The sequence below is a fragment of the Heptranchias perlo genome, chromosome 8, assembly GCF_035084215.1.
Source record: "Heptranchias perlo isolate sHepPer1 chromosome 8, sHepPer1.hap1, whole genome shotgun sequence".
In the NCBI taxonomy this organism is placed as follows: Eukaryota; Metazoa; Chordata; class Chondrichthyes; order Hexanchiformes; family Hexanchidae; genus Heptranchias; species Heptranchias perlo.
In genome coordinates this window covers 2,664,643-2,691,992 of record NC_090332.1, presented here as the reverse complement: position 1 = coordinate 2,691,992, position 27,350 = coordinate 2,664,643, and the positions used below count along the sequence as shown (strand labels likewise).

Here is a 27,350-nt window from a genome sequence, read left to right as displayed (position 1 = left end):
GCCTCTTGCGCATCCCTGATTTTAATCACTCCACCATTGGCGGCCGTGCCTTCAGCTGCCTGGGCCCTAAGCTCTGGAATTCCCTCCCTAAACCTCTCCGCCTCTCTCTCCTCCTTTAAGACGCTCCTTAAAACCCATCTCTTTGACCAAGCTTTTGGTCACCTGTCCTGATATCTCCTTATGTGGCTCAGTGTGAAATTTTGTTTGATAACGTTCCTGTGAAGCACCTTGGGACATTTTACTATGTTAAAGGCGCTATATAAATGCAAGTTGTTGTTGCTGTCGTTGTAGTTCTGTGGGACATGAATTTAGATTGGCGAGCATTAGTTTAAAAACTGATGTCATGAGGAACTTCTTCATTCAAAGGTGCAAATGTTTGGAAGAATTGGCCAGGTGGGCTAATAAAGGGGGTATGGGGATATTGAAAATGAGGCTGGTGTTACAATGGGCTGATTATCTGCCTTGGGACATTTTCCCACGTTAAATACAAGTTGTTGCTGCTGTTGTTAAACGGAGGCCCAGTCTGCCCTCTCAGGTGGATGTAAAAGATCCCACGGTATCATTTGAAGAAGAGCGGGGGAGTCCTCCCCGGTTTCTTGGCCAATATTTATCCCTCAAACATCAACACTGAAGCAGATTATCGGGTCGTTTATTTCATTGCTGTTTGTGGGATCTTGCTGTGCACAAATTGGCTGCCACGTTTCTTACATTACAACAGTGACTACACTTCAGAAGTACTTCATTGGTGGAGAAGTGCTTTGGGATGCCCTGAGGATGTGAAAAGGCACGATAGAAATTCAAGTCTTTCTTTCTCACCAAACAAGCCAACCGCTGAAACAAAAAAAATCTTTAAACAGTAGGACCCTCAGGAAAAATTTAAAAAGTAACGAATTAATTTAAAGGTCCAACTGAAGGTGTGCACACTTCTTTAACTCATTCACTGCTGAAATTCCAACTGCGCTACACTCCCACTACATTCCCTCCCCCGGGTTGGGAGTCGGTTACGTTAGCTGTGCAGAGTACATTCAGCCTGTACCAAGTGCAGCAAGAGGGTTAAAAGCAGCAGGTTCATGAGAATCATCTTAACTGAAGTTCACACGCTCAAGGGGAGGAAAGCTTTTGTGTTGGAACTTATTTTTTTTCTTCAAAAGACAGAAAGGAAAAAAAAACATCAAAACATCACTTCTTGACAATCTCAACTGTTAAAGAAAGGAAATTTGAACAGGAAATGGTGACCAAAGTTGATACAGAGATCTAGTTCAGCGCCAAGCAATGCAGAGAAGGTGTTGGTGCAGTACCACAGGAAGTGGGGAGAGGGAGAGGCACTAAATTACTTACAACAGTGTTTTACCGATTGTTCGATACAGCATCCATTTTAAGCCAATCTTACTGTGAAATAAATATTTTTGAATGATCGAGAAGGAAGGTCAAGGCTGATAACCATAGCTGAGCTGTGCCATGCAGTCATCACCTGGGATTCTGGGGGCAGAGTTTGGTGCACAGAGGTAACCCGTCCCTGCTAGCTGACTCGCCCTTGTTGGACTGTGCAATAGGCCACCAGCCAGCTCCGGCCTTCATCGCGGTGGAAACCACCAGATTCCTTAGCCCCCGATGCTCCCAGGAACCACTACGGTTAACGCAGTGTCTGGCACTTTTTAGATGCTGAATAACCTGCCATGCATTTCCGCTTTCAACGCCACTGAGGTATATTTGAGAGGGATCTGGTTTAAATCTGGTTTGAAGCAGTCCGAGCCCGCATGCAGCAAGACCTGGACAACATCCAGGCTTGGGCTCATAAGTGACAAGTAACATTCGCGCCAGACAAGTGCCAGGCAATGACCATCTCCAACAAGAGAGAGTCTATCCACCTCCCCTTGACATTCAACGGCATTACCATCGCCGAATCCCCAACCATCAACATCCTGGGGGTCACCATTGACCAGAAACTTAACTGGACCAGCCATATAAATACCGTGGCTACAAGAGCAGGTCAGAGGCTGGGTATTCTGCAGCGAGTGACTCACCTCCTGACTCCTCAAAGCCTTTCCACCATCTACAAGGCACAAGTCAGGAGTGTGATGGAATACTCTCCACTTGCCTGGATGAGTGCAGCTCCAACAACATTCAAGAAGCTCGACACCATCCAGGACAAAGCAGCCCGCTTGATTGGCACCCCATCCACCACCCTAAACATTCACTCCCTTCACCACCAGCGCACAGTGGCTGCAGTGTGTACCATCCACAAGATGCACTGCAGCAACTCACCAAGGCTTCTTCGACAGCACCTCCCAAACCCGCGACTTCTACCACCTAGAAGGACAAGAGCAGCAGGCACATGGGAACAACACCACCTGCACGTTCCCCTCCAAGTCACACACCATCCCAACTTGGAAATATATCGCCGTTGCTTCATCGTCGCTGGGTCAAAATCCTGGAACTCCCTTCCTAACAGCACTGTGGGAGAATCTTCACCACACGGACTGCAGCGGTTCAAGAAGGCGGCTCACCACCACCTTCTAAAGGGCAATTAGGGATGGGCAATAAATGCTGGCCTTGCCAGCGACACCCACATCCCATGAACGAATTAAAAAAAATGCAAGCGAATGATGCTTTTAGGTTGGCCAATATTCATCAATATTGTTTTAAGTCTTGAGGAAAGAAAGATCAAACAAACTTTTGAAGTGTAGTCACTGCTGTAATGCAGGTAATGTGGCAGCCAATTTGCGCACAGCAAGATCCCACAAACAGCAATGTGATAAATGATCAGATAATCTGTTTTAGTGATGTTGGTTGAGGGATAAACATTGCCCAGGACACCGGAGAGAACTCCCCTGCTTTTCTTCGAATAGTGCCAAGGGATCTTTTACGTCCAACTGAAAGGGCAGACAGGGCCTCGGTTTATGTCTCATCCGAAAGATAAGTAATGTACTTTAGATGTACAAAAAATTGTCATGCTTTATTGATTGTCTTAAATTTGCCAGGAACCATTATCTACTTACTTCACTGTCTCGCACAAATTTCTACCACAGCCACTGACTCACCGTGAGCAATCGCATGGGAGGTCATCCCCTACTGATGTTTACGTACTGTAAGACTCTCTCTCTGCAGCTCACGGCTCAGTGTGACTCACCCTGATCAGGAATCTCCTTTAGAACGCCTCTCCTTATCAACTCTTCCCGACTCTGTCTGGTTGATATTTTCCTCTCCAACACTAAGATAAAGAGGGTGAAGGGAGAAAGAGAGAGAAAATTAATTTAAATGCAGCACATTATCAATCAATAAGAGATCTCTTCTGATGGTCTGCATTCAAAGAACACCCCAAACTTCCTACAACAGAAGGTACAAGTTCACAGTTAGTCTGTAGTAATGACAAGCGCATTATCAGTAAAACTCAAATTCCAAGGCACACCCATTTGCAAACATCCATCAAACTGGGGATGATATAGGAATATATTTTTATACTCAACGGACTGAAAGAAAGGAATGATTTTCAGGGAGAACTGGATGGCACAGTAAGTTAACGCTAGGACCTGTCTCATATCCAACCCAGACTGTTGGGATGTCTCTTTTTACAGATACATGTGGAATCAGTCAGGGCAGTCTCAATTCAGTTTCTTTGGGGTGGGAGCCTACACACAAACTGCCACTAATTTTGCCCAAAATCATGAGTTTCACTCAACAGGAGCCACAGGACTGGCCTGGTGTGGGAGGGGGAGATGTCACGCCAGTGAAGTAATGAGGAGATGACACCCTGGTGCAGTAACAGGGAGATGTCACGCCAGTGCAGTAACAGGGAGGTGTCACGCCAGTGCAGTAACAGGGAGATGTCACGCCAGTGCAGTAACAGGGAGATGTCACGCCAGTGAAGTAATGAGGAGATTACACACCGGTGCAGTAGCAGGAAGATATCACACCGGTATAGTAATTGGGAGGTGTCACACTGATGCAGTAACTGGGAGGTGTCACACTGATGCAGTAACTGGGAGGATGTCCCACCGATGCAGTAACTGGGAGGATGTCCCACCGATGCAGTAACTGGGAGGATGTCCCACCGATGCAGTAACTGGGAGGATGTCCCACCGATGCAGTAACTGGGAGGATGTCCCACCGATGCAGTAACTGGGAGGATGTCCCACCGATGCAGTAACTGGGAGGATGTCCCACCGATGCAGTAACTGGGAGGATGTCCCACCGATGCAGTAACTGGGAGGATATCACACCGATGCAGTAACTGGGAGGATATCACACCGATGCAGTAACTGGGAGGATGTCCCACCGATGCAGTAACTGGGAGGATGTCACACCGATGCAGTAACTGGGAGGATGTCCCACCGATGCAGTAACTGGGAGGATGTCCCACCGATGCAGTAACTGGGAGGATGTCCCACCGATGCAGTAACTGGGAGGATGTCCCACCGATGCAGTAACTGGGAGGATGTCCCACCGATGCAGTAACTGGGAGGATGTCCCATCGATGCAGTAACTGGGAGGATGTCCCACCGATGCAGTAACTGGGAGGATGTCCCACCGATGCAGTAACTGGGAGGATGTCCCACCGATGCAGTAACTGGGAGGATGTCCCACCGATGCAGTAACTGGGAGGATGTCCCACCGATGCAGTAACTGGGAGGATGTCCCACCGATGCAGTAACTGGGAGAATATCACACCGATGCAGTAACTGGGAGGATATCACACCGATGCAGTAACCGGGAGGATGTCACACTGGCGCAACTTGGACTCAAGTTTACTGTAAAATTTGCCACCACTGCAACACAATTAGGCAGTCTGATTTAGAGAAGTCATGGGGATGCCTGGTCCGAGATATCGAAATGTCACACTGGCGCAGTGAAGGATGCTGATTTGTGTTTGGGGTTGAGTTGAGGGAACTTCACTCTTAGCTGAATGAACTGTGCTGTGCCTAACCAGGGAGTGCTTGGTATTCACTAACAGTGTTTGCAACAATGGTGAAATGTTCCATTCTCCAGGCTGTCCTGTCAATCATGAAACACCAGCAGCCAGGGGTGGGGTGTGTGTGTGTGTGTGTGTGTGTGTGCATACTGCGCCAGTGTGGTATCTCTCCATAATGCAAATTAATTCAAGTTAACACTCGGGATATACATGCACACAGTAAGGTCCCAAAAACAGAAATCAGATAAAAGACCAGATATGTTTTTTTAGTGATGTTGGTTGAGGGACAAATATTGACCAGGTTACAGGGGAGAACTCCCCTGCTCTTCTTCGAATAGTGAAGTGGGATCATTTAAGTCCACCTGAGAGGGCAGACAGAGCCTTGGTTTAATGTCTAGGCCGAAGGACTGCACCACTGACAGTGCAGCACTCCCTCAGTACTGCACTGGGAGCACTCAAGTCCCTGGAGTGGGGCTTGAACCCACAACCTGATGAATCGGGGTGAGAGTGCTACCCACTGAGCCACAGCTGACACGAATGACCCCAGAAATAGACAAACTCTGGGCAGCAAAGGTATTGATGCAACATTACAATCTACCTGATCCACATTGACCTGTCACAAGTCACTTTTAAAGTGGCATTTGCTGAGATTGCATTGGTGTAGACTCAGCAATCCAGCTCTCTGTCGGTACATTATTACTTCCAGCTGCCTCATTCCAGCGACAGGATCATAGGCCCATGGAAAACTGAGGCTTCAATTGTGCTGCTAGAGAGCTAGATTTAACAGTGTAAACGCAGGAAGCTAGCTGAAGGACTGCGGTCTCCCATTATCAGAAGTAAACAAATGATGTTATAGAACTGGCTGTGTTCCACAGTGACCATTCCATTTATTCAGAACAGGACTGAAACCGTGGTGTTCACTGGAGCAGTTAGTGATTCTCCATCCTTTGGATGAGACGTTAAACTGAGGCCTCCATCTGCCTGTCCAAGTGGAAGTTAAAAGATCCCCTGCCATTATTTTGAAGAAAAGCCGGTGCGTTCTCCCCCCCGGTGTCCTGGTCAATAGTCCTCCCTCGACCAACAACACCAAAAATTGGTTATTCATCTCAGCTCCCAGTTTGTTGGATCTTGCTGTGTCCACATTGTCTGCTGCTTTTGCCTAAATAAAAATAGGGACTCCACTTCAAAGCAATTCATTGGAGGTGGAACGTTTTGGCACAATCTGAGGATGGAATAAAGCAATGCATAAATGCAAGTTCTTTCTCTTTGCCTACAGTTAACCCTGTGGCCTGTAATCTTGTTCTAAACTTGATACTCAATGCGCTCCTTTGTGAAGGAGTTAATTAGCACAGCATTAACTACTGCACCTTCAAAGGGAGCCTATTCCATGTTTCCATGACTCTGTGCAGAAAAAAAAACCCACCTCTAATCTCTAGTCCTGCTCAATGATTGCTCAATTTTATATTGAAGCTTTCCAGTTCTGCATTCAGAATCCAAATTAAATAACTAGCTTAAACCCACATTACCGTCACATAACCGCTTTTGAACATTTCCAAAAAGGCCCATTCTGTCAACCAATCAAGTCCAGATATGATACTTTTTGCTCATTTGCCTATTCCGGAGGTTCTTTTTTAAAATTATTACTTGTTCTAAGAATATAGGCTAGGGTTAACACACTGGCAAGGCAGGATTTATTGTTGATTCCGAGTTGGCTCCAGGGCATTAGAGTCAATCAGATAGTGTGGGACTGGATTCGCATGTAGGTCAGACTTGGGGGAGCAAGGCATTCGGAGGAGATGCAACAGTTCATCTGAGGCCAGAGTGGATAACGGGCACTCATTGGAGGAGTTAGGTCAGGATGGTGGGTGTGGGAGGGGTGCGGGGAGGGGGAGGGATGGGGGGAGTACTGAGGGAGGTGTCCCAGGACTCGATGTTGGGTCACTACCTATCTAATTGACATCAATAATCTGGGCACCGGAACTCAATGTAAGTTGGTCAAATTTGCAGATGATGCTGAACTTGAAATTGAAGGAAGCAGCTGGAAAATGACAGAAGAAGGAGTTGGACAAAGGTCAGCGGGCAGAACAATGGCAAATGAAATTTAATGCACTTTTAATACAGTGTAAAGTACTGTAAGTAGGAAGGGAGAACGAGCAACACTTGTATACGTACTCAATGAACTGTGTTTAATTAGACCAAGGAGTTTTAGTAGACTCAACCCTCAACAGGTCCAAGCAATGCAGAGCAGCAATCAACAAGGCAAATGAAATGTTGAACTTAAACAGCCATGACGGTAGAATACAAACCAGTGAACATCACAATCAAAGGAAGGAGGTGATAGCTATTCGTTAGGCTTGAGAGGCATGAAAACACTGTTGCGTTCGAATTGCACTGTGCTGCAATTAGAAACATGCAATCGTTAAAATAGCAGACAGAGAAGATTCATAAGAATGTGAGGTTATTCACTTTGGTAGGAAGAATAGAAAAACAGAATATTTTTTTAAATGGTGAGAAACTCTTAAATGTTGGTGTTCAGAGAGACTTGGGTGTCCTGGTACAAGAAACACAAAACGTTAGTATGCAGGTACAGCAGGCAATTAGGAAAGCAAATGGCATTTTGGGCTTTATTGCAAGGGGGTTGGAGTTTTTTTTATTCATTCATGGGATGTGGGCGTCGCTGGCGAGGCCGGCATTTATTGCCCATCCCTAATTGCCCTTGGTGGTGAGCCGCCTTCTTGAACCGCTGCAGTCCGTGTGGTGAAGGTTCTCCCACAGTGCTGTTAGGAAGGGAGTTCCAGGATTTTGACCCAGTGACGATGAAGGAACGGTGATATATTTCCAAGTCGGGATGGTGTGTGACTTGGAGGGGAACGTGCAGGTGGTGTTGTTCCCATGCGCCTGCTGCTCTTGTCCTTCTAGGTAGTAGAGGTCGCGGGTTTGGGAGATGCTGTCGAAGAAGCCTTGGCAAGTTGCTGCAGTGCATCCTGTGGATGGTCCACAGTGCACCGGTGGTGAAGGGAGTGAATGTTTAGGGTGGAGGATGAGGTGCCAATCAAGCGGGCTGCTTTGTCCTACATTGTGTTGAGCTTCTTGAAGGTTGTTGGAGCTGCACTCATCCGGGCAAGTGGAGAGTATTCCATCACACTCCTGACTTGTGCCTTGTAGATGGTGGAAAGGCTCTGGGGAGTCAGGAGGTGAGTCACTCACCGCAGAATACCCAGCCTCTGACCTGCTCTTGTAGCCACTGTATTTATAAGTTTCTGGTCAATGGTGACCCCCAGGATGTTGATGGTGGGGGATTCGGCGATGGTAATGCCGTTGAATGTCAAGGGGAGGTGGTTAGACACTCTCTTGTCAGAGATAGTCATTGCCTGGCACTTGTCTGGCACGAATGTTACTTGCCACTTATCAGCCCAAGCCTGGATGTGGTCCAGGTCTTGCTGCATGCGGGCACAGACTGCTTCATTATCTGAGCGGTTGTGAATGGAACTGAACACTGTGCAATCATCAGCGAATATCCCCATTTCTGACCTTATGATGGAGGGAAGGTCATTGATGAAGAAGCTGAAGATGGTTGGGCCTAGGACACTGCCCTGAGGAACTCCTGCAGCAATGTCCTGGGGCTGAGATGATTGGTCTCCAACAACCACTACCATCTTCCTTTGTGCTAGGTATGACTCCAGCCACTGGAGAGTTTTCCCCCTGATTCCCATTGACTTCAATTTTACGAGGGCTCCTTGGTGCTACACTCGGTCAAAAGCTGCCTTGATGTCAAGGGCAGTCACTCTTACCTGGCCTCTGGAATTCAGCTCTTTTGTCCATGTTTGGACCAAGGCTGTAATGAGGTCTGGAGTCGAGTGGTCCTGGCAGAACCCAAACTGAGCATCGGTGAGCAGGTTATTGGTGAGTAAATGCCACTTGATAGTTCTGTCGACGACACCTTCCATCACTTTGCTGATGATTGAGAGTACAAGAGTAAGGAAGTCCTACTACAATTGTACAGGGCTTTAGTGAGACCTCACCTGGAGTACTGTGTACAGTTTTGGTCTCCTTATCTAAGGAAGGATATACTTGCCTTACAGGCGGTTCACTAGATTTTTCCTGGGATGAGAGCGTTATCCTATGAAGAGAGGTTGAGTAGAATGGTCCATTCTCTCTGGAGTTTAGAAGAATGAGAGGTGATCTCATTGAAACATATAAGATTCTGAGGGGGCTTGACAGGGTAGATGTTGAGAGATTGTTTCCCCCGGCTGGAGAGTCTAGAACTCGGGGGCATAGTCACAGGATAAGGGGTCAGTCATTCAAGACTGAAATGAGGAGGAATTTCTTCACGCAGAGGGTTGTTAATCTTTGGAATTCTCTACCTCAGAGGGCTGTGGATGCTGAGTCATTGAGCATATTCAAGGCTGAGATGGATAGATTTTTGGACTCTAGGGGAATGAAGGGATATGTGGATCGGGTAGGAAAATGGAGTTGAGGTCCAAGATCAACCATGATCTCATTGAATGGCGGAGTAGTCTCGAGGAGCCATATGGCCTACTCCTGCTGCTATTTCTTATGTTCTTATGTAAGAATACATGATCATGGTTGCTGTTAGACGTGCACAGCATGAATTCAATTATCATGGGGGGTGATTTTAGGAGGCAATTGTGGGTGCGTTGGGGATGGAGGGGGGGCTCCTAAAATTGCAGAAATCCCTTTCAGGTTTGGAAGTCGACTCCAACCCGCGGACTTCTGAGTTTCCCAGGCACCCACCTGTGTGCGCGCGGGTGACCCGAAAATGGAAATCCTGCCGGCAATTAAAGCCGGCTGGATGACAGTCAAAGGGCCAGATGTACCTCATTGAGGTACTGAAAGCAGGCATGAAGGGCCGGATCAGGGAAAATGAAACTGAATAAACTAAATAAAAAACGATGCAAGGAAGTGAAAACACTAAATGAACCTACCTTTGAAACCTGCTCCGACGTCCGATATCTCCCGCCCCGATGTCCGCCTTTCACCCTCCTAGTGTCCCCCCATCTTCCCCTGATGTCCCCCTGATCATCCCCTCTCCCCCCCCCCCCCCACCCCCGATCGTCCCCTCTCCCCTCTGATTGTCCCCTCTCTCTCCACCCCCACCCCACCCCGGTCTTCCGTTCCAGTGCCAGATGACGTCTCACTCTCTCTCTCTTTCTCGCCCCTCCCCACTTTGCATTGCAGCTCCTGGCAGCCAGCCTGTCAATCAGACTAGCAGCCAGGCTCAAAACCCGGAGAGGACGTTAACCACCATCAATCAACGTGCGATCGCGTCAGAAACGGTAAGTTTGGTTCATGCGGGTTTGCCACGCACACCTTCACCCCCCCCCCCCCCCCCCACCACGCTGCCAACCCGCCACCATGGTAAAATTGAGCCCCATGTCTTTGAAGAACTGAAGGAAGCAAGATTTTCAGGGTTGGCCCATTGAAGAGTGTGCGTCAGACCAAGATCTGGCAATTCAGACACCACACCTGCATGAGGACAGGAGTTGTGATCATTGAGGACATGCACTCTGAAGGAAGTTAAAGAGCACAGAGCACAACGCCTACATCCGTCTAGAGTAGCTAGGTGGAAAAATGAGTGGAAGATTTATATATGAAGGAATGGGTTTATAAAGGACACATTTCCAACTTTGCTACACATAATGCACAAAAGAATATCTTTCCCCAAAGTGGGAGGGTGATTTTAGCCTGAGAAATCGCTGAGTTAATGGAAAAAGAGTCAAAGGATAAGACATTAACTAAAGCACAGACAGAGCAATTTGAAAATAAAGACTTGCATCTATATAGTGCCCTATTACATCTCTCAGAAGGGTCCTAAATTGCTTGACATGAATTACTTTACAATGCACTAATTTGTTATGCGGCAATTCTGCTCTCCACAGCAATGAGATGATTGAGCAGCTGAATAGTTTTTGGCGACGTTACTTGGGGGAGGTTATTGGAAGTAACTCCCTACTCCTCTTCAAGCAATGGAACAGGCCCAGTTTTACTTCTGATCCAAGGAGGCAGCACCTCTGACAATGCGGCACTCACTGGGCACTGAGCTGGAGACACGTACCAAGAAAATGTCTTTAGTTCCAGGGGTGGGGCTTCAATCTGTACCCTTGTGCCTCAGGAGTGAAGGCGTTACCAATTGAGCCAAGCCGACACATAGAGAGAGATAGAGATAGAGAGATATAAAGAGAGAGAGAGAGAGAGAGAGGTATATAGAGAGAGATGGAGATAGAGATAGAGAGATATAGAGAGAGAGAGAGAGGGAGAGAGAGATAGAGAGAGAGGGGGAGAGAGATAAATATAGAGATAGAGAGGGATAGAGAGCGATATATAGAGAGATGGAGATAGAGAGATAGAGGGATAGGGAGAGATATATAGAGAGAGAGATGGAGGTAGAGAGATGGAGATAGAGATAGCCCTAACCATGGCTTTGGTGGGAGGTTATGCAAAAAGCACCCATAACAAAGCCAGGGTTAAAGGAGTAACTTACATGCAGACGCCTCTTGGAACTTCTCGCTCGCTTTTTTCTTCCGCCACTTCCATGGTTTGAAGATTTTTCCTATGGATGCCAGCTTGCTCTTTCGCTTCAGTGGCGGTGTTCCAGATCCAGGGGGCAACCCTTCCGTGTTTGTGACAGCACACTTATCCAATCCATCAACTGCAACCAGAAAGACAAGCAGGTGAACCCTCCGCCTGCCTGCATTTCTACGATGTTAGAAGGATTTTAGTGTTGGACAACTTAGAGTCAATGGCCTCGAGTATATTCTCACTTTTGGCGGTGACGGAAAACGGGTGGTAGCGGATCGGCCACCTGTCACACAGCCCGCCCGTCACACAGCCCGCCCGTCACACAGCCCGCTCGTCACACAGCCCGCCCACTACCCTTTCCCCAAACTTTAAGTTTTTCCTTTTCCCAAATATTTATCCAATTCCCTTTTAAAATCCATTCTGGATTCTGCTTCCCTCACTGTTTCTGGCCAGGCATTCCATGTCCCAACAATCCTCGGAGTAAACAAATTATCCCACCCCCTCTTCCTTTTTTTTTGGTGATGATCTAATATTTATGTCCTTTAGTTACTCATTCACCAGTGGAAATGTTTTCCTGATTTACCAAAACCCTTCATAGTTTAGGATCGGTATTGAAAATTTTCTGAAATAAAAATACTGCAGTTGCTGAAAATCTGAAAGAAAAATTAGGTAAATGGAATGGGAGCCATGAAAGTGGGTAAGCCATTTTTTTCATACTTCCCATTCCACTTATCTATCCCTGTTTAGCTACTCTCATAGGATTTGCTGGATGAGAAAAGACCAAGGTCCATCTAGTTCACCTTCTCCCATCAATAATGGAGTCGATGACTAATCACAGCAATCAATCTCCATCCAGCGGTGGAGAGCTTTGGGAACCATAATTCCAAAGTCACCTGTTGCTCCCAAGAATGCTACACCTACCACACGTCATGTCTCAAATTACTCAGATACTATATCCCAAAATATTATTTTCTGAAAGATATCAATCTAATTTGCATTTGAATGAATCAACACTATCTGTTCCCACCCTCTCCCCAGGGAGCCTGTTCCATAGATTGACCACTCGCTCACTGAAATATTGTTTCCGCAGATTAGTTTTGAATTGACCCCCTTCAAACGCAGGCTGTGACCTCAGGTTCTACTGTTCTGGACAAGGTGAAACAGCTGGTCATGGTCGACATTATCCAGGCCCTTTAGAATCCCAAAAACAGCAACCAGATCACCTCTCAACCTTCTCTTTTCCAGTGAGAACATGCCCAATTTACATAATCCCTCCTCATAATCCAATCTCTCCATCCCCTCAATCATTCTGTATCCTCTCAATAGTTGCAATATCATAGAATCATAGAAGTTACAACATGGAAACAGGCCCTTCGGCCCAACATGTCCATGTCGCCCAGTTTATACCACTAAGCTAGTCCCAATTTCCTGCACTTGGCCCATATCCCTCTATACCCATTCTATGATTCTATGTGCTTATCGAGCTTCCCCTTAAATGCATCTATACTATTTGTCTCAACTACTCCTTGTGATAGCGAGTTCCACATTCTTACCACTCTTTGGGTAAAGAAATTTCTCCTGAATTCCCTATTGGATTTATTAGCGACTATTTTATATTTATGACCTCAAGTTTTGGACTCCCCCACAAGTGGAAACATTTTCTCTATGTCTACCCTATCAAACCCTTTCATTATCTTAAAGGCCTCTGTCAGGTCACCCCCCAGCCTTCTTTTTTCTAGAGAAAAGAGTCCCAGCCAGTTCAGCGTTTCTTGATAAGGATATCCTCTCAGTTCTGTTATCATCCTTGTGAACCTTTTATGCACCTTCTCCAATGCCTCTATATCATTTCTATAATATGGAGACTAGAACTGTGTGCAATACTCCAAGTGTGGTCTAACCAAGGTTCTATACAAGTTTAACATAACTTCTCTGCTTTTCAATTCTATCCCTCTAGAAATGAACCCTAGTGCTTGATTTGACTTTTTATGGCCTTATTAACCTGCATCGCTACTTTTAGTGATTTGTGTATCTGTTCCCCCAGATCCCTTTGCTCCTCTATCCCATTTAGACTCTTATTATCCAAGCAGTATGTGGCCTCCTTATTCTTCCTACCAAAATACACCACCTCACACTTATCTATATTGAAATTAATTTCCCTAATTGTGCATGTGACCCCTAGCTTTAGATCATTTATGAAGATATTAAACAAGAGGTTCCAAAACAGATCCCTGTGGGACCCCACTGGCAACATTCTCCCATATCCACTGCCTTACCCCTATCAACCTTCTTTGTCATACTTTCAAAGAAAACCAATAAGTTAGATTAGCAAGGCCTCCCATTCTGACAATCTTTTATGATTTTATTTCTATCCAGGTGCTCCGCGATCTTATCTTTGATAAGGGTTTCCATAACTTTACCCACAATGGACATCAAACTCACCAGTCTGTAATTTCCTGGGCTACTCTTGTTACCTTTTTTTAAAAATAAGAGTAGTATCTGCCTTTCTCCAGTCCCTTGGCACCTGTCCAGTATTCAGTGATTTCTGGAAGATTTGTGCCAGAGTTCCTGCAATTTCCTCCCTTAATTCTTTAAGGATCCTCGGATGCATCTTATCCGGCCCTGAGATTTACTTACCTTCACTCTCATTGCCTTGTATATGTCTTTCATTTCTTTGATTTCTCTCATTATGCCTCCTTGTATCTCCTGTGCAAATCACTTCCTCCATTTAACCATCTCCTGTTCCCCACCGTAACACGTTACAGGTCATTCGATTCCTTTTCCTGTCTATGTGGTGGTTGTGTGTGTTTTTATCCCCTTCCTCTTCCCCTTGTTCTGTTCCTTTTTAAAATCAGTAATAACTTCAGTTCTGCGGAAGAGTCTGTACCAAAAACGTCAACTGATTTGTGCTCTCTCAACAGATGCTGCCTGAATGCCTCCAGCGGTTTCTGCTTTTGTTCCTAAACTTTCTAAGCGACTCATCCTCAACATGCTCCGTGCAGTTTGAGCATCACCCTCACCCGTGCCTTTCTGACCTCCAGACTCGACTAATCCAATGCTCTCCTGGCCGGTCTCCCATCTTCCACCCTCCATAAACTTCAGCTCATCCAAAACTCCTTACCTAGGGAAGGATATAGTTGCCTTAGAGGGGGTGCAACGAAGGTTCACTGGATTGATTCCTGGGATGAGAGGGTTGTCCTGAGAGGAGAGATTGAGTAGAATGGGCCTATGTTCTCTGGAATTTAGGTGAATGAGAGGTGATCTCATTGAAACGCATAAAATTCTTAGAGGGCTTGTCAGGATAGATACTGAGAGGCTGTTTCCCCTGGCTGGAGAGTCTAGGACTAGGGACCATAGTCTCAACATAAGAGGTCAGCCATTTAGGACAGAGATGAAGAAAAATTTCTTCTCAGAAGATTGTGAATCTTTGGAATTCTCTACCCCAGAGCGCTGTGGATGCTCAGTCGTTGAATATATTCAAGGCTGAGATAGATAGAATTTTGGACAATAAGGGAATCAAGGTATATGGGGATCAGGCAGGAAAGTGAAGTTGACGTAGAAGATCAGCCATGATCTTATTGAATGGCGGAGCAGGCTCGAGGGGTCGTATGGCCTACTCCTGCTCCTATTTCGTATGTTCTTATAGTCTTATGTAAACTTTGCTGCCCATATCCTGACTTGCACCAAGTCCCGTTCACCCATCACCCCTGTGCTCGCTGACCCACATTGACTCACAGTCCAGCAACGTCTTGATTTTAAAATTCTCATCCTTGTGTTCAAATCCCTCCAAGGCCTCGCCCTTCCCTATCTCTGTAACCTCCTCCACCCCCACAGCCCTCGAAGATGTCTGCGCTCCTCCAATTCTGGCCTCTTGTGCATCCCCGATTTCCTTTACCCCATCATTGGCGGCCGTGCCTTCAGTTGCCCAGGCCCTAAGCACTGGAATTCCCTCCCTGAACCTCTCCGCCTCTCTTTCCTCCTTTAAGACTCTCCTTAAAACCTACCTCTTTGACTGAGCTTTGGGTCACCAGTCCTAATATCTCCTTTCGTGGCTTGGTGTCAAATTTTGTTTGATAATCGCTTGGGATGTTTTATTATGTTAAAGGCGCGATATAAATGCAAGTTGTAAAAGAGAGCACCATGTGTGTTACTGGGACCATTCTAAATGCCAGGAAGACGAGAGCTCCTTTAATGCAAACACGGCTCACGGTGGTGCTGCTAAGCAGCGGCAGGTCCGAAGGTTAACAGATGGCAGTATTTGTGCTGCCTGCAGCCACCTTGAACCAGTGGTTCTCAATCATGCATGGCTACAAGCACTGAAAGCCATTGAAGGAGGAGTGTGGAATTATACTCCTCACACAAAAAGTCTTCAGAATTTCATACCCCCAAATCTCCTCGTCACTTTCCACAGAGCAGTAACTCGTCCACACCCTCCAATAAAAAGAAAGACTAGCATTAATACAACGCCTTTCACAACCTCAGGACGTCCCAAAGCGCTTTACAGCCAATTAAATACTTTTGAAGTGTAGTCACTGTTGTAATGCAGGGAAACCCGACAGCCAATTTATGCACAACAAGATCCCACAAACAGCAATGAGCAGATAATCTTTGGTGATGTTGGTTGAGGGATAAATATTGGCCACAACACCAGGAGGAACTCCTCTGCAAACAGTGCCGTGGGATCTTTTACGTCCATCTGAGAGGGGTAGACGGGGCCTCGGCTTAACGTCTCATCCGAAAGAGAGCCCATACTGACAGTGCAACACTCCCTCAGCACTCCCAAGATTTTGTACTCAAGTCTCGAGAGTGGGAGTGCGAACCCATGAATTACTGGACTCAGAGACAAGGGCGCTACCCACTGAGCCACACCTGACACCTAAGCACAAGCAGCTCACACATTACACATGTCAAAAATCAGGAACGCTACATTAAGTTGAGGTGCCCCCAGGGGAGGAATTAATTGAGCGTGGCACCAATATTCACCGGCCACTCACACAGCTAAGCCTTCAGTGAAATGAACATTAAAGAGACTCCGTCTTTAATAATGATTATTTGGTTTGTTGTGAATATTATATTTGTTATGTTTTCAATGTAGCCATCACATCAGTACTATCAACACCCTATATGACAGCTATCCACGTGAGCTTTAATTCCCTTGAGAGATACCTAGAGCGTCCTTACTAATCTGCTGATGTTAAATTCCTGCCCGTGCGATGTTAATGCAGGTGTTAACCCGCCCATTTTAAGAGTTGTGTGAAAGGCAAACATGTTGTGCTAAAAATAGCACGCAGAGTAAATGAAAACCTGTGGGAGTTACCGGCATTCCCAACTGTTCCTGAATTTCCAAATGCGTCCTGAAATTATGAATCTGGTCCAAGTTTCATTCCTGATTTGAAACTGGCTCCAGTTGCAAAAAAAAAAGCCCCCTCATATTTACAAACACATGTTCGTTAGCCAACTTGTCCCTGAACTGGATGAAGAATTCTCCCATTAGAACTGAGTGGTTCATAGGATGGTGGCAGAATGATTGCTATCTGATATGACCCTGATACTCTGCAGCCTATCCTCCACGCTGAGAGACAGGCACCTAAGGTTCACCAACAAGGAGGTTATGGAGAGATTCAAAACTATGAGGGGTTTTGATAGAGTAGATGGGGAGGAACTGTTTCCACTGGCAGGAGGGTCGGTAACCAGTGTCCTGGCCAATTTTGATCTCTCGACCAATATCACTAAAATAGATTATCTGGGTCATTATCACACTGCTGTTTGTGGGATCTTGCTGTGTGCAAATTGGCTGTGGAGTTTCCTACATCACAACAGTGACTACGCTTCAAAAATACTTCACTGGCTGTAAAGGGCTTTGGGGCGTATGTGAAAGGAGATATATAAATGCAAGTTCTTTCTACACCTTTCATACATACCATCAGAATCAACCAGCATACACAGTGTAACAAGAAGCTTAACAGACTTAGTCATAAGGATTACACTTTGTGAGACGACTTAATAACTTCGTCAAACACTCCCACACATATTTATTATAAATATATATAAATCTATACACACACACACACACACATACCAGCTGAGAGTAATGCTGTGTGACGGGAATCTCAATGTAGTGTGGGCAAGAATGAAAGCAACTCACGCTAAATGCACTTGAAATATGATTTGTAACCGGATTAACTAGTCACCCACCCGCCATCAGAAGGCAGGGGGCGGGGGGGAGGGGGAGGGGTGAGGGGGGGAGGGAGGAGGGGGGAGGGGGGAGGGAGGAGGGGGGAGGAGGGGGAGGGGGGTGCGGAGGTGGTGAAAGAGGGCACGCCATCGTGAAACTGAATGATCAAAACGGTGCTCTCTGTAAAGTACCCACAAGTCCATAAAATCGGAAGAGGCAGCTCAGAAATTGCAGAATAAGTTGGACAAAATATCTAACAGTGGCTGATGGAATAGAACACAAACAGTGTCAAGGTGCTGGTCAGGCCGCACCTCAAATACTGCGTCCAATTTTGGTCACCAAGAAACAAGGGAGAGCTATTCCAGCACCAGAGGGCTGAGAAGGGCCATGAGGCTGATCCTCTGGGTCAAGGGTCTGAACTGTGAGGAAAGACTGGAGAAACTTGGGCTGATCAGCCTGGAAAGGAGGCTTCCGAGAGGTATATAAGATTTTTAAGGCAATAGGAAGAAAAAAAGACTTGCATTTATATTGCTCCTTTCATGACCTCAGGACATCTCAAATGAATGAAGTATTTTTGAAGTGTAGTCACTGTTGTAATGTAGGAAATGCAGCAGCCAATTTGCGCACAGCAAGATCCCACAAACAGCAATGTGATAATATGCTTTTTTTAGTGGTATTGGTTGACAGATAAATATTGTCCAGGACACCAGGGAGAACTACCCTGCTTCAAATAATGCCATGGGATCTTTTACATTCACCTGAGAGGACAGACAAGGCCTCGGTTTAATGTCTCATCCGAGAGACAGCACTGTCGAAAACTTAATTACCTATTGTATACAATGCATTAAGTCCAAACACTTATTTTCAGTCAAGTAAGAATTTTAATTAAAAGAAACTTGAGCTCAAGGGAAGATCTGCTCTAAACAATGGTCAGAACAACCTCTTCTCTGAACAAAGTAAAACCGTTCACATTTATACAGTTTAATTAGTAATGTCTGTCTATCATAGAATATGGGCGTACATGTACATTCTTTATTAGTTCAAGTGGTTAGTCAATCAAGTAGTGAGCTGCCTCCTCTGGACATCCATAGCTCATTCCTGTTTTGGCACGTAGGCCTCGTAGGCCTGAGAGCACTACCTCCCTAAATTCCGAAGCTGGCTTATCAGTAGGGCTGAAGTCAGTCTCAAGGCCACATGGCCTCTCAAGAAACTGTATTCTCATTATATTTTATAGTCAGCAATACCCTTATCTGCACGGGGGGAGGGGGGGCAGACAGTACCAAGCACCTGGACAGCCAACTTAATTATCAACATACCAAGGACAATTGTGTCTTTCTGTGTGTGCGCGCGCTGTAGCTACCCCATGTATGGGAGTCAAGGAGTTAACATTGGTCAAATATCCATCATGCATTTTTTTTCTTTTTTATGGTCAAGTAACTGTTCACGTATTTCTACATTAATGTGGTCTTTATGGTTTTCCACATTCCCTCCTTTTGTCCTATATATATATGTAAGGACAATACTCTAATAGAGCATTATTCCACCCAGACGTTCAAACTCCTCCTGCACCTCATCCTGTGTCACCCCTACTTGCACCATCAAATTTGTGGGCGCTATATGTGTACCCAGATTGGACATCATAGCACAGCAACATTTAAGTAAGCAATAAACTATAAGAATTATAACAACAAATATGACTAACCCTTGAACTAGAGAAGTCCCAATAGAACCCAGCCATGTTTCATCAATACACCTTTGTACTCTTATCTCTTCTCAGGAACAGACTCCTTCTAAACATTTCTCAAGTAAGCTGGGAATGTCCTTGGTCAGCTAAACCTATCCATGTTAGTTTGAAAAGGGCTAACATAGTCAAATATCCCATGGTGCTTTATATTTTGTTTCCAGCCTAACCAGACTGAATGGCACCTTTCAGACCATTTTATACCTGTGAATTGGGGCCCTCCCCTTTATATCCCTTAATCCAAATTTTATCCCTACAATATCCCCTTGGCTAAGCCCAAGATAGCCAACCTTTACCCGTCACCCATGGTTGCCCGTAGGTATGCCCTGCTCAGTGTTGCCCTCTTGCAAGTACCTAGGCATCCCCTGAATTTTACATATGCAAGATGCTGTACCTCATCTTAACCAGGTTCCCTTCGTGTTGGCCACCAGTCCGGGTGGAAGAGAGGCAGAGCATCTGATAATCCTATCAAACTATGATTGTCTCCCCTTTTACATGCACCTTACCCCAGCGGGTGCTACTCCCGGTACCATTAAGATGTTTTCTTAGTTGAAATCACAGAGACAATGGGGACATTCTCGCCCAGGCTCTGTTTTACTATCTTTGCCAAACCCTTCATCCTCTGCTTACATTTATTACATGCAATGAAAATCAAGACGCACATTACAACAGCACCTCCAACAGTACAGCACTCCCTCTGTACTGCACTGGAGTGTCAGCCTAAATTTTGTACTCAACTCTCTGGAGTGGGACTTGAACCCATGACCTTCAGACCCACACCAGAACATTTCATCAAATTAGACTGCTGGAGTCGAACTAGGGGACACAGGTTCAAACTACTAAATGGTAATTTTAGGACTGATATCTTCTTAAAAAAGTGATCAACATGTGGGATAAACTTTCGGATGAAGCAGTGGAGGTGAAAACCCTGGAATCATTTAAGAAACAGTTTGTTGCTACAATAGGGGACGGTGGGTGCCTCTGGATGGATGAATTAAGATGGGCTGATTGGCTGCCTTCTTCCATAATTATCTTGTCAATTTTGAAGAGTCTGAACAGAGCTGAGCAGCCATGCCCGTATCCCAAACCTACTGTAGGTGTAGCTACTGAATTGATATTTAACACTGGTATCTCTGGCACAATATGTACAGAACATTAGTCATTAGCCTCAAAGGAATGTTCAAACACATCGGGTGTGTGAGCATTACCCTGGAACTTCTTACTCCCCAACGTTGGATGAGAAAAATAACCCAGGATGGTGAACTTTACTTTTAAATTGACAGGTTCAAAATAGGCTTGGGCTGTCACAGATAGTGAGAAGTTTAAAATCAGAGCTCGTTAGAAGGGCAGCAAATCATACAGCACAGAAGATGGCCATTCGGCCCATCATGCCAGTGCCGGCTCTTTGGAAGAGCTATCCAATTAGTCCCACTCCCCCGCTCTCTCCCTAGAGCCCTGCAAATTTTTCCCCTTCAAGTATTTATCCGATTCCCTTTTGAAAGTTATTATTGAAACTGCTTCCACCGCCCTTTCAGGCAGTGCATTCCAGATCATAACAACTCGCCGCGTAAAAAAATTATTTTCATCTCCCCTCTGGTTCTTTTGCCAATTATCTTAAATCTGTGTCCTCTGGTTACCGACCCTCCTGCCAGTGGAAACAGTTTCTCCCCATCCACTCTATCAGAACCAGTCATAATTTTGAACACCTCAATTAAATCTCCCCTTAACATCCCTTGCTCAAGGTGCCCAAATGGTTACCGTAAGGTTTTATTTTCAGTCAGGGCTGAAGATGGGAAGAACTGCTGAACCCAAGTGATTTTTGTAAGCCTTCCATTAAGAAACCAAGGTGGAGGGTTAATGCCCACAAGTACAGAATACAACCAGGCTTGAAAAGAATAAATAACAAGGAGGGGTTAGTGAGTCAGCCACAGTGAGCTTGGATCTTAAAAAGCTGAAGACTGTCAGAGGAAGGAAAGGTCAAGGAAGGTGAGGAATTCCATAGTTTTGAGTGTCTTGAGAAAGAATTAGTTGGGGTAGACGACGACGAGATGAATATCAATCTCAAAAATGCAGAGATGTGGAGCAGAGCAGGGGAGTGTATTTTTAGTTTAGGAGGATCAGGAAATTGTACTGGTGACACCCACAAGCAACAGACTTCCCATAGCGTAGGGTAAGCTCCAACAACGTGCATGATGGGCTTTGTTGGGTAATGCAATAAACACTTAGTTTTGAATTGAAAATCGCCCACCAGCTTTCATGCTGCTCACACTTGATAAAAACCAAGAAAAAGACTTGCATTTATACAGTCCATTATCACATCTCTCAATAATGTCTCAAAGCTTCATCTGCAAGTTACTTTGAAACGCAGTCACTGGAGGTGGCACCCTGTGAGTCACTCTCACAGCAAGGTGCGGTGTTCGAATGGCCCTGGAGGTTTTCAAACTCAAGATTAAGTGTGATTATGGTGAGGCCACACTTGAGCTTTAAAAGCCTGTAGACTGTCAAAGGAAAGGGAGCCCCAGGCAGGAGAGGTTCTAGGAAAGAATGACTTGGAGTAGGAGACCTCCCAATGAGTCTTCACCTCAGGAGGATGAGGATGCGTGGAAGAAGAGGAGGAAAGAAAGACGTCTCAAAGGGCTTTACGGCCAATGAAGTACTTTTGAAAGTGTAGCCACTGTTGTAATGTAGGGAAACGCAGCAGCCAATTTGCGCACAGCAAGATCTCACAAACAGCAATGGTGGCCGGTTTCCATGTCGTAACTTCTATGTGTTTCCATTTGGGAGGTGCCACCTTTCAGATCAAACATTAAACCAAAGCCCCGTCTGCCCTCTCAGGTGGGCGTAAAAGATCCCATGGCACTATTTCGAAGAAGAGCAGGGGAGTTCTCCCAGTGTCCTGAACGATATTTATCCCTTAACCAACATCACAAAAAAAACAGATTATCTGCTCATTTATCTCGTTTCAGTTTGTGGGATCTTGCTGTGCGCAAATTGGCTGTTGCATTTTCCTACATTACAACAGTGATTGCACTTCAAAAGTGACTCATTGGGTGTGAAGCACTATGGGATGTCCTGTGTATGAGACAGGTACTATATAAATGCAAGGTCCCCCTTCCTTTCATTTTCAGCAGGCAGGGCACCCACTGATGCAGAAAGGTAATTGTAGGACCGATAGCAGGAAATTAATTTCCACACAAAGAGTGATCAACATGTGGGATAGACTTTCCAGGTAAAGCAGTGGAGGTGAAAACCCTGGAATCATTTAAGAAACAGTTTGTTGCTACAATGGGCGACTGTAGGGAGCCTCTGGATGGATGAATTAAGATGGGCTGATTGACCACCTTCTTCCATAATTATTTTGTCAATCCTGAAGAGTCTGAACAGATTAGAGCAGCTGTGCCCGTATCGGGAAGATCTCTGCCATTTTTTCGCAAACCCACTGTAGATGTAACCACTGAATTGATATTTAACAGTAATATCTCAAACAAAAACATTCGTTCCCCCCCATGAGCATTTTCTTAATGAATTAAAACATACAACTGAAGGCGAGCACACTGCTTTAACTCATTCACTGCTGAACCCCCAAGTTTTCTTTTATCTCCTCATCCTCCCCCAGTCCTATATCCTCCCCTTCCCCCACCTCAACGGACTTCCTGTTCCACTGACTCCAGCCTTTTGTTTTTCCCCCTTTTCCTCTGTCCCATTGATGGGGGCAAAGTCTTCGACCACCTGTGCCCCACTTTCTGGAACTCCCTCCACCCGCCCTCTCCTTTCTAAAGCTCCTCGGAACCTACCAAGATTTCAGCCATCCCACTCCAGTCAACCTCTCTTTTCCTGGCTTGGTGTCTGTTTTCTATACTGTGAGGTGCCTACAGATGTCCTTTGCATTGTGTAAATGCAAGCTGCTCACATAAAAATGCACATTTTGTGGTATTTTCTTCTTTCATTCTCAGGGTGTGGGCATCAATGATTTGAAGTTAAGCCTCACCCAGTGGGACATCTCTTGCCTCTGAGTCAGAAGGTTGTGGGATTGGTTTTTATTCATTCTTGGATGTGGACGTCGCTGGCGAGATTTATTGCCCATCCCTGGTTGCCCTTGAGAAGGTGGTGGTGGGCCTTCTTCTTGAACCGCTGCAGTCCGCGTGGTGAAGGTTCTCCCACAGTGCTGTTAGGTTGGGACTTCCAGGAACAGCGATATATGTCCAAGTCGGGATGGTGTGTGACTCAGTGGTGAGCATGGAGGTGGTGGTGTTCTCATGCATCAGTTGCCCTTGTCCTTCTAGGTGGTGGAGATCGGGGCTTGGGAGGTGCTGCTGAAGAAGCCTTGGCGAGTTGCTGCAGTGCATCCTGTGGATGGTGCACACTGCAGCCACGGTGCGCCGGTGGTGGAGGGAGTGGGTGTTTTAGGCTGGAGCGCATTGCATTTAAACACTGGAGCGCGCATCCCTCTATTGATAAAATATAATGAGCCTTAACATGACCACGCCAAACCGAACATGAACCACCCAAGCATTAAATCACAACAGGCTCTAGTCAGGCCTGGCATAAGTTTCACACTGTTCCTGAGAATGTTGCAACAGTGACAGGATTCCACAAGCTCGCCCGCCCGCCCTCCCTCCCTCCCTCCCACACCTTGTTCTGTAGTAACTGAGAGTTGCAACATATGGAGTGAAGAGGAGGTGCCGGCAAAACAAAAGCAGCCTGGGTTTCCTGACTGGGTCCCACTCGGTAATTTGGTCGGAGTTCCCTCACGCCTGATCGCTCCACCCACTTGGCGACGCACGTAATTTCCTGTGGGCTGAGAAAGCAGTTGGTGGAAACGTCTGTTCCAAACAGGCGGGAGCACAAATCAAATATTAATCTGTGGCCGTGAATACCCTTCAGGCCGTAGCTCTGTCCTGCAGGACGTCAGTTCGATAAAATGTCCCGTGTGAAATGGGTGCCTTGTTTGGCAATGAACGTTCCCACTTAGAGAGTTCCTGATAGTGGTGTGAGAAATGGAAATGTCACACTTGGTGTACGAGGAAGAGCTCTTCTGAGGTCGGGATTAATCAAACCTTGTTGTAGCAATGTTTGACAGTTATACCTGACTGGACACACTGTAGAAGGAACATCTGACCCATGCTTTACCTGAACAGGGCAGTGAGAGGTTTACACTACATTTATCTTATAATAGGTATATATAAACTTATAATAGGTGTCAGCCGTGGGTAACACTTTGACCTCTGAGTAAGAAGGTCGTGGGTTCAAATCCCACTCCAGAGACTTGAGCGCAAATTGTAGGCTGGAACTTCAGTGCATTGCAGTACTGAGGGAGTGCTGCACAGTCAGAGGTGCTGCCCTTCGGATGAAATGTTAAACCGAGGCCCCGTCTGCCCTCTCAGGTGGACTCAAAAGGTCCCATGGCACTATTTCAAAGAAGAGCAGGGAAGTTCTCCCCGGTGTCCTGGGGCAAATATTTATCCCTCAACCAACACCCTAAAAAACAGATTATCTAGTCATTATCTCATTGCTGTTTGTGGGATCTTGCTATGTGCAAATTGGCTGCTGCGATTCCTACATTACAACAGTGACTACACTTCAAAAAAGTACTTCATTGGCTAAAAGTACTTCAACGTGCTTTGGAACATCCTAAGGCCACGAAAGATGCTGTATAAATGAAAGTCATTCTTTCTTTCTTCCTTCCTTCCAAGGTTGGGATTAACCCAACCTTGCTGTAGCAATGTTTTACACTGCTATACCTGACAGGGCACAATACAGATGGAACACCTGACCCATGCTTTACCTGGGCAAGGCAGTGCAACAAGAGCTTTACCTATATGTAACTTATGCCACTCCTGATCTCAGAGAGCTTGACGGGGCTGGGTAGATGGAGATTTACTCTGCATCTAACACATACCATACCTGACTTTAGGATGCTTGAAAGGGGAAGAGTAGATGCAGTTTCATTCTGCGTATAACCCATGCTGTACCCGATCGTAAGAGTGCTTGATGGGGTTGGATAGACGCATCTAAACCATGCTGTACCTGATTTACTGGCGCTTGAATGTGGCACTGCGGCAAAATGGAAACTGTTCTCCACAAGGATTGTGAGGTCTCACCGCGATAAACACAAAGACCCTGAGATTTCACATGTTTCCCTGTATCTCTCACCAGAACTTCAGATCGAGACTGGCAGAACCCCTGGAGAAACAGCGCAAATCCAGGGCCAAATTTTCTGCCCAATTGAAAAACACACCGTTCTCATTGTGGTAACAAAGCTTTGGGGATTAAGTGTGTTTGCTGGAAGGCACTGAGCATTCACTCACTGAATCTCCATCAGTTATAAATATTTAACTTACCTTAGTTAATAACCATACATTTTTAAATAATGTGTTCTTATTGTAAAGTAAATACAAATGAGGACACATTAGATAAACGAGAACAGGCATTTGGAATAAGTTACCAGTGAAACTCTCAAAGTAAATACTGTAAATGGCTTTGTGAAAATGTGGGGTTTACAAATGCTGCGTTGGATTGTTGGGTGGGGGCCGTATCCACACAGAATGGCAGAGCCCCCCGCAACTGGTGTCCAACTACAAAGTGAAATGGGGAAAGAGAGTCGCATAGAGGGCACTCACCATCACCAGCATAACAGGGCAACAGCACATCTCCGTAGTAGGAGGGAACGATAGGGCACGGTGAGATGGTGGGGACATGACAGTGGAGATCAATCAGAATGGATTTGTTGAGGCTGTATTTTGAAAAGTTAGAGAGGTACAATGTAACAGAGAGTTTTATGTGCAATATCCAAATACAAGAATGGTCCCTCGTAGAGACACTCGCTCTTTAAGAAGGGCCCTGGTAATTGGGACTGCCTTTTCAATCATTTACTATGTGTGGTGGCTGGATGGAAACCAGCTTGCTGAAATATTTGGTTTGCTAATCTGCACAATTTTATATTAACTAACTGATGGGTTTACATAACAACAATCAAACCTGACCCGTGCTATCAATCTCCTTTCAAGATAACCTGAGCTGCAATCTTGGTTACACATTACCAGCTCCAAAGCTCACTACAATGGAAGCAGATTAGGAGGGGCACAAAACTGGCAGCAGTGACTCGGCTCCTACCTGATCTTCCTTTCTACCGCAGTCATCGATCCTCTACCATCCAAAAGCCCACCAAAATAACGCTCCCCCGGTTACTGGATCAAACACTTTAAGCTCAGTGTACATTTTGAATCTGGAGGTGCAACCAATGGCAGGTCTCCCTTTGTTGGTTTCCCTCTCTGGTGTTAAAGACCGGGGGGGTGGGTGGGTCAATTTTAACCTAACCAGCGACTCAGGAAACTGAGGGGGATCGGTTACAACGTTGATTTTACACCCTGCCCGATTTTGCCCTCCATTGAAGTCAGTGGAGAGCAGTAGTGGGCGGGTGTAAAACCAGTGCTCCACCTGATGCCGTGCGTTTCCCGCCCATCGCGCTCGGTTAAAATTACCCTCATGGTTTTTGGGAGAACCAGCAGTGTATAATATGCCTTTGGATTAAGGTGGTCTGTTCCAATAAGGTTGACAAGTCTTTGTAGACATGCTGGACTCTACGCTATAATATGGATACTCAGTGTTCATGTTTGCACGGATGGCCTTCGCATCATACGGTTCAGCCCAGTACACTTACAGAAGAAAGAAAGACTTGCATTTCTATAGCGGCTTTCATGATCTCAGGATGCCCTAAAATGCTTTACAGCCAATGAAGTACTTTTGAAGTGTGATCACTGTTCTAATTTAGGAAACGTGGCAGCCAATTTGCGCACAGCAAGATCCCACAAACAGCAATGTGATAATCTGTTTTTTAGTGATGTTGGTTTAAGGATAAATATTGGTCAGGACACCAGGGAGAACTTCCCAGCTCTTCTTCGAATTGTGTCGCGTGATCTTTTACATCCACCTGAGGGGGCAGACAGGGTCGCAGTTTAACGTCTCATCTGAAAGACGGCACACTCCGA

General features: G+C 45.8%; 1 protein-coding gene across 2 annotated transcripts in view; it reads right to left on the bottom strand.

Annotated features, from left to right (window-relative positions):
* The window catches only part of phactr2 (phosphatase and actin regulator 2), a 108,806-nt gene that overhangs the window by 51,633 nt on the left and 29,823 nt on the right, over positions 1–27,350 (bottom strand). For both annotated transcript variants that reach the window (XM_067988529.1, XM_067988530.1), the window contains exons 2-3: positions 11,412–11,579; positions 3,131–3,211 (exon numbers count right to left, since the gene is read on the bottom strand). In XM_067988529.1, coding sequence (XP_067844630.1) covers positions 3,131–3,211; positions 11,412–11,579 — 249 coding nt within the window. The remainder of the gene's footprint in view (positions 1–3,130; positions 3,212–11,411; positions 11,580–27,350) is intronic.